We start from the raw sequence: 7,010 nt of genomic DNA, 5'->3' as shown, positions 1-7,010 counted from the left end.
ACACACACAGTCATGTTGCTGCTGGCCTGAGAAGATAATGTTTGGTTTGCTGGCCATCAGTTTAGCAACAGGAAAAGATTAAGGTGTGGCTCCACCGACCGGTCGGGTAACTTTATCAAATGCTCTTCTCACTGCTAACGATGGTTGAAATCTTTAGCCAAAGCCAAAAGGAAATTCTTGATTAGGTTCTAAAGTTCCATTTAAAAACAAAACTCCTCCCTTGTAATTCAGTTTGACTCATTTACTCATGTTGTTCTTCAATTTTTTGTACTTTTGTTATTAATTTTCTTTAAGTATCCTTACAAATCCCATATTTCCTGTTAGTAAAGTAGAACAATTTGCACATCTGTTCCATAAGACAGATGTGTTGCAAGGAACAGAATTCAGGGACATTTACACAGTAAACCTTTTTGCTTGAAAAGCTATGAACAGATTAACTTGTGCAGGACAACACACCAAGTTATGGTTACATGGACTCTGTCAGCCCAGCTTTGCATGATTCACATTCAAAGTAATGCTTCTTTTTCTTATACTAGGCCTCAGTGCAGACACTCAGTTCATCATCCTGGATCTGATACAGACCCCGGAGATTTTCACCCTCGGGGATCATTTCCACACATTGACCTCGTTGTCAGAAGCTTTGTGTTTTAATGATCCGTACTTTGAAATCCCAGAATCCTCCAGACTGGCAGGAGATCCTGACCTACTTCAGAGGGTCCGAGCTGCAGAACTACTTCACCAAAATCCTGGAGGACGATCTGCGGGCCATCGTGAAGCCGCAGTACGTCGACCAGATCCCAAAGACCGTCAAGGTTCCCGACTTTTCCTTGAATATATCGTTCCTGTTGGCATGGGCGTTCACTCTGATGGCCGGTTGTAATTCTTCGTCTCCACCTACAGGGGTCAGTAGGGGCCATCCTGAGCAGGAAAGATGACACAGACACGCAGGACCTTGTCTGTGAACAACTTGGTACGTACACACACACACACACACACACACACACACACACACACACACACACACACACACACACTCTCTCTCTCTTAATTACAAGCTGAAGAACCTTCATGTGGAAGCGTTTACATGCCGACTGTAAACAGTTTAGTGCCGTTATGAACAAACACAGTCGTGTGTTAGTATTTTTAGGTTGATACACACTGTTTACTCTTGTGAGGACCATGTGACACATCACAGTTCATTGGAACAGAGTAATTTCATGGGTCATATTTAAAGAAAGCGTGTGTCTCCGTGTGGAGCTGATAAACCAGTTTGTGTGCAGAAACTATTCCTATTCTTAAAATAAGCGTTTAATCCCAGGGATCTTCCCCCTGTTTTGGATTTTTTTTTTAATGCTGCGTATAAACAACATTTCTAATTGCATCTCTGTGTTTGTCTGCAGATCTGAGTCACCTGCGGGAGAGAAACGTGGAGGATCTGTCCGGAGGAGAGCTGCAGAGGTTCGCCTGTGCTGTCGTCTGCATCCAGAGAGCTGACATGTGAGGAAACAGCCCGAAAGCTTATTTATTTAATATTTAACAAACGTTGTATTGTTTTGTCTGTGAGCTGAGAGCCGAGCTCGCAGACTGACCGCCGTCCTCTTGTTTCTGCTCTTCTGCTGCAGTTTCATGTTTGACGAGCCGTCCAGTTACCTGGATGTTAAACAGAGGCTGAAGGCCGCCATCACCATCCGCTCACTCATCACGCCCGACAGGTTTGTCACTTCAAAGCTTCGGTTTGATCCCTGGAGGTGCACCGCCGCTCTTAAACGTGATGTTGCGTTGCAGGTACATCATCGTGGTGGAGCACGATCTGAGCGTGCTGGACTACCTGTCGGACTTCATCTGCTGTCTGTACGGAGTGCCGAGCGCCTATGGAGTCGTTACCATGCCCTTCAGCGTCAGAGAGGGTAAAAACGTTATTGCACCACACCTCTGTAAAAGTGTGAAGAAACAAGTGGTGGTATTTGTCCTTAATATCACCGTCGCTAAGTGGACCCAAAGCATGTCCTGATCTTCCTGCATCCTTCCTCCAGGTATCAACATCTTCCTGGACGGTTACGTCCCCACGGAGAATCTCAGGTTTCGCGAGACGTCGCTGGTCTTTAAGGTGGCTGAGACGGCCAATGAGGAGGAGGTGAAGAGACTCAGGCATTACCAGGTCAGTTTATGTGCTTAATCTCTGAATCACTGCTCATTTGCTTTGGCTAGTTGTTTTCTTTTTTTCCTCCCCTACCACTTTCATTTCCTGTCATGTTTTTCTTTTCAAAATAAAAGCTTCGTCACACGGGGCTGTAGTTCTATCTGCCGATTCCTTTTCTTTCTTGAGCTTTTTTGGTCTTGTGGGTTTAGAAATGTCGTCATTAACCCTTTAAAGCTCACCACAGGACCAACTCCGTTCATTATTGAGATACACAAATTTTTATGAAGTGCAAGAAAATGAAAATAAATATTATTTTGCACAATTTGCAAAAAAAGCAGCATAAGAAAATGAGCCGAGTTGCTTCTTTGTTGAATGTTTGATTGTTTGTTGTCGTTCAGTATCCGGACATGTCGAAGACGATGGGCGAGTTCACGCTGGACATCAAAGGAGGAGAGTTTACAGACTCTGAGATCATGGTGATGCTGGGAGAGAACGGTGAGGGTTTTAGTCTAAATCTCTGTGGTCAAGGTTTAAAAATGGTTTTTAAATTGAACTTTTCAGATGTTTCATTCAGAACCAGCTTTGGAGGCCATCACACATTTTATCATTTCCAAGCCAATTTTGAAAAATCTAATTTAAAGGGTGTGAACCTGTAATTTTTCTTAGTCAGTTATTTAATTTCAGAGAAGAAAAGTTGCAAATAATGAAAAATCTCGTAGCTCAGACGAGCTAATTTAAAATGGCACTAAAGGAAAAGAATGAAAATATGAAATATAATAAAAATATGGATCATCTTGTTTCCTCTGACTGTTTCTCACAAAAATGAAAAAGCTGACACGTGCACGTCTGAAAGTGTGTATGTGTGTTTCCAGGCACAGGGAAGACGACCTTCATCAGGATGTTGGCCGGTGGGCTCAGACCTGACGGAGGAGGTGAGTCTCTCTCTCAGATGAAGCCAGATTAAACCGGACGCACCCACTGACCCTGAGCTCTGTCTTTCAGGCGAGATTCCCATCCTGAACGTCAGCTACAAGCCTCAGACCATCAGCCCCAAGTTCAAGGTCAGCTCTCGTTTTCTAACCGCGGACCCATGACAGGATCATCCATCCGTCCGTTTCACAGCTTTCAGCCTGCTGATTGATTTTAGCCAGCAAACTGAATTTACAGAAATCCAGGGTTCAGAGTCCAAAAAGTTAAAATAAAGTTGAAGCAGACTTTGACCATTGTTCATATCATGAAAAACAAACTAAAATTTGATACATCAGATTAAACGTCTGCAGCGACCAAGGTCCGGACTCTGATGGAGTCGAGTGTGTTTTACGTTTTCAGGGCAGCGTCCGAGCTCTGCTGCACGAGAAGATCAGAGACGCCTACACGCACCCGCAGTTCATCACCGACGTCATGAAGCCGATGCAGATCGAGAGCATCATCGACCAGGATGTAAGAGAGACGCAAACAATTAGAGGACCTCTAATTAACCTAATGCTAGCCTAGCCGCTTACCCTAACCATCAGCCTGACACTAAAACCACATTTGGAGTCTCAAAAATGCCCTCGAACTCGTGAGGACAGGCCCTTTGTCCTCATAAGTGACCACAAGTAGAATAACATTGTAATTTTTGATCCCTGCAAACATGTTTAAACAAAAAAAGTAAAAAAAAAATTCTTTGACAAATTTGGCTTTAATCCACTCAACACAGTGAAAATGGTTTAAAACTAAAAATTCAAAAGACAATAAATGTCCTTAAGACTCTCCAGGGGTTAAAGAGGTACACACAAACACACTAACCTGATCTTTGTCCTGGAGAAGGCGCCGATCCATCTTTTTCCATTTTATTTTGTTACTTGTGTGTCATCAGACTCAATGTAAACATAATTAAAATAAAATGTAAGGAGACTTTTTGAGCCGACTGGAGGGTAGAAAGCGTTTTCTAATGACATACGATGAAGACGGGGTGATGAAGCTGCCTCTGCTCCGCCCACAGGTGCAGAACCTGTCTGGAGGTGAGCTGCAGAGAGTCGCCCTCACACTCTGTTTGGGAAAACCGGCCGACGTGTACCTCATCGACGAGCCCTCTGCCTACCTGGACTCCGAGCAGCGATTGATGGCCGCCAGAGTCATCAAGAGGTATGCGCTCGTCTCCCTGCACCTCAAGCAGCTCCCTTCCTGTTTATCCTCAAACACAAGCGTCAACGAATCGTCAGCGAGCGGCTTAAAACTCAGGATTTCTTTTCAGTTTTACTTTGATACAAAGTCAGACGAGAGCGCGTCTTAATAATCATATTTCAGGTAATCTCCTCGTTTCAGCTTCATTCTTGGACTCTGTGAGTAGCTTTGCATGATTTACAGCTCAACAGTATTTTTGTTCTTTGTTATTTGCATGGTTAATCTTTGCAGCGGTGGAAGATGGTAAGAAGTGTAATTAGAAGGCCTTGTTGTTGTCGCGTGTCTCCGCCCGTGTGTGGCGCTGTTGTGACACGTCTTTTATTCGCAGGTACATCCTCCACGCCAAAAAGACAGCATTCGTGGTGGAGCACGACTTCATCATGGCGACCTACCTGGCCGACAGAGTCATCGTGTTTGACGGGATTCCCTCCAAGAAGACTTCAGCCAACACGTAAGATGAACCGCCGAGTCTGAGCTGCTTCGTCAGCTCGCCGGCCGCCGCCACGGTAACGTGATGTTTGTTTTTTCAGGCCTCAGAGTCTGCTGGCTGGGATGAATCGCTTCCTGTCGCTGCTGGAGATCACATTCAGGAGAGATCCGAACAATTTCAGGCCGAGGATCAACAAACTCAACTCCATCAAGGTAACGCCACGACGACCATGTTTATTTGAATCTTTATTTAAACACACTGACCGTCACACACGGACGGACTCTTGACACGAAAACGCAGCACTGAACTAATAATATTAAAAAGTAACTTCTGGGTGTCGTTTCAGCCAGTCGTGCATTTCCTGATTTTGGTAACCTGTCACAGGTGCCGCTGCAGCCAGTTTATGATTGTAGTTGTTTTTATCGGCGCTTTAGTGACGTCAGTGCAGACGCTCAATGATCGTACTGAGGGGCACCAGTGTGAGGCTTCTCCTCCTCCTCCGGGGTGATGTGGAGGTTTTATGTCCGTGGTGACACATGACGAGTCCTTGCCCGTCAACACCGGTATAAATGATACGGAGCTGTAGTGATTTCATCGTGACCTGTGCCCTGCCTCACAGGTGTCAGGGATGCACAGAGCTCCACACAGCAGAGTCCAGCTGTGATTGGTGCCGTGCTTCAGCCAGGCGGAAATCAGCTTTCTTCAGATCTGAGAGTCTTACATGACAAAGATGCAGCGGGTAGATCCATAAACTCGATTTATTTTGATTTACAACATTCCTGATTCAACCCAAAGGACGTTTCTTTAAAGCTGATCTAACAAATAAAACCCATTTGTTAAAAAATAAATCAAAGAAACACAAATCTAAACCAGTACACTATAGAGAGGGAAAGCATTATTATATATTATAAATATAGTTTTAATGAATATATTTAGGTTCAGGCTCATTTCCAGCTCCATGTTTTTATTTCTTGGAGACCATTAGCTTTACAGGTCAAAATAATCCTAATTTATCTTGGTCGCACATGCTCATGCTGCAGTGTGATTTGCTGTGTTTTAGTCCATTGTTGCCAGGCAACATGATGACATCATATGTCATGCATAACAAGTTTTGTATCAACAAGTTTTGTTGAAATTAAACCGATGCGATGCTGTTATAAAGTGTTGCCGTGCATAAATACTCCAAATGGGTCATTTTAGCCCACTGGAAGGTGGTTGCTAGGCAACAAGATGACATAATATGTGATAAAGATGAAGCTGCGTACACGCTGGAAGCGACAGGGCGACCAGAGATCATAAAGTCAGTGACTTTCGACGAAATAGCAGCTGGTGAAACGAGGAGGGTGGGAACCAAAATAGACTTGACTCAACTTACAGGCGAACCAATGAGAGCGAAGAACACCGCTGACCGACATACAACCTGGTAGTAAAAGTGTTAGAGAGTTACCTAGGCAACTGGACCCTGGAATGTTCTCAGGCAATCGGTTGCCGGCTTCAAGGCGGCGTGCGAGTTTGCAGAGACTGAGGACTTTTAGCTCCGCCCCTTCAAGCAAACGTTTTTTACGATTCACTGTTTTTGCCCAAAGCCTTGGATTTGAGCAGACGGTTCTAATCTCTTGACCCGCTCAGAGGCATTTAGTATTTTCTCTTAATCTGTTCAAACCCGAGGAAGCATCACAGTGCTCCTCCGGTTTCACTGAAGGCTCTTCTACCGTAACATGTGATCACTTAAGAGCTTTTACTGTGCTGAGCTGCAGTCGTCCACTCAGCTGTGGGGTTATTTAGAGATAATAATTAGAAAGTGTAGCCCTCCCAGCATTATATATGCGGTGATGTCAGTGAGGAGGAATCAGTCCGACCTTTGACCTCTGCCTCATCTCTCTGCAGGACACGGAACAGAAGAAGAGTGGGAACTATTTCTTCCTGGACGATTAAGACCCACCTGACCAATGGCGACTACCCAGCCGCATCTTGGAGCCGGCGCACGCTCAAGCGTTATAACCTCAACATTTCATGGCCGGCCTGCCAAACAGCAGACATATTAAAACTTTAAATAAAAAACATTTAAGAAAAACAAAGAAACATCAGCCTATATGTACCGGACTGCATTCAATAGCCAGCAATGTTGTGAAGTGTTTAAAAATAAAGTGCATTGCGTTGTGTGTGTGTGTGTGCGTCAGGCTGAACACGCTCGGCTGAATTCAGAGGCAGCGAGAATATTTTAACACCTGTACATTTACAATCAGAATAAACTGATGCTTCCTGAACCAGGAA

The 7,010-nt window shown here is 44.5% G+C and overlaps 1 protein-coding gene across 1 annotated transcript in view; it reads left to right on the top strand.

Annotated features, from left to right (window-relative positions):
• Window positions 1–7,010, top strand: part of abce1 (ATP-binding cassette, sub-family E (OABP), member 1) — a 10,627-nt gene extending 3,617 nt beyond the window's left edge. Inside the window, exons 5-18 of the mRNA XM_005754081.1 lie at window positions 636–812; window positions 901–970; window positions 1,401–1,497; window positions 1,623–1,712; window positions 1,786–1,907; window positions 2,034–2,158; window positions 2,539–2,635; window positions 3,013–3,072; window positions 3,143–3,201; window positions 3,470–3,580; window positions 4,125–4,267; window positions 4,635–4,757; window positions 4,837–4,948; window positions 6,624–7,010. Coding sequence (XP_005754138.1) covers window positions 636–812; window positions 901–970; window positions 1,401–1,497; window positions 1,623–1,712; window positions 1,786–1,907; window positions 2,034–2,158; window positions 2,539–2,635; window positions 3,013–3,072; window positions 3,143–3,201; window positions 3,470–3,580; window positions 4,125–4,267; window positions 4,635–4,757; window positions 4,837–4,948; window positions 6,624–6,671 — 1,434 coding nt within the window. The 3' untranslated portion in view covers window positions 6,672–7,010. The remainder of the gene's footprint in view (window positions 1–635; window positions 813–900; window positions 971–1,400; window positions 1,498–1,622; window positions 1,713–1,785; window positions 1,908–2,033; window positions 2,159–2,538; window positions 2,636–3,012; window positions 3,073–3,142; window positions 3,202–3,469; window positions 3,581–4,124; window positions 4,268–4,634; window positions 4,758–4,836; window positions 4,949–6,623) is intronic.

This window comes from Pundamilia nyererei, unplaced genomic scaffold (assembly GCF_000239375.1).
Source record: "Pundamilia nyererei isolate P.nyererei 1_Seehausen unplaced genomic scaffold, PunNye1.0 scaffold00504, whole genome shotgun sequence".
NCBI lineage: Eukaryota > Metazoa > Chordata > Actinopteri > Cichliformes > Cichlidae > Pundamilia > Pundamilia nyererei.
Note: the sequence above shows the minus strand (reverse complement) of the source record. Positions and strands in the feature narration are given on the sequence as shown.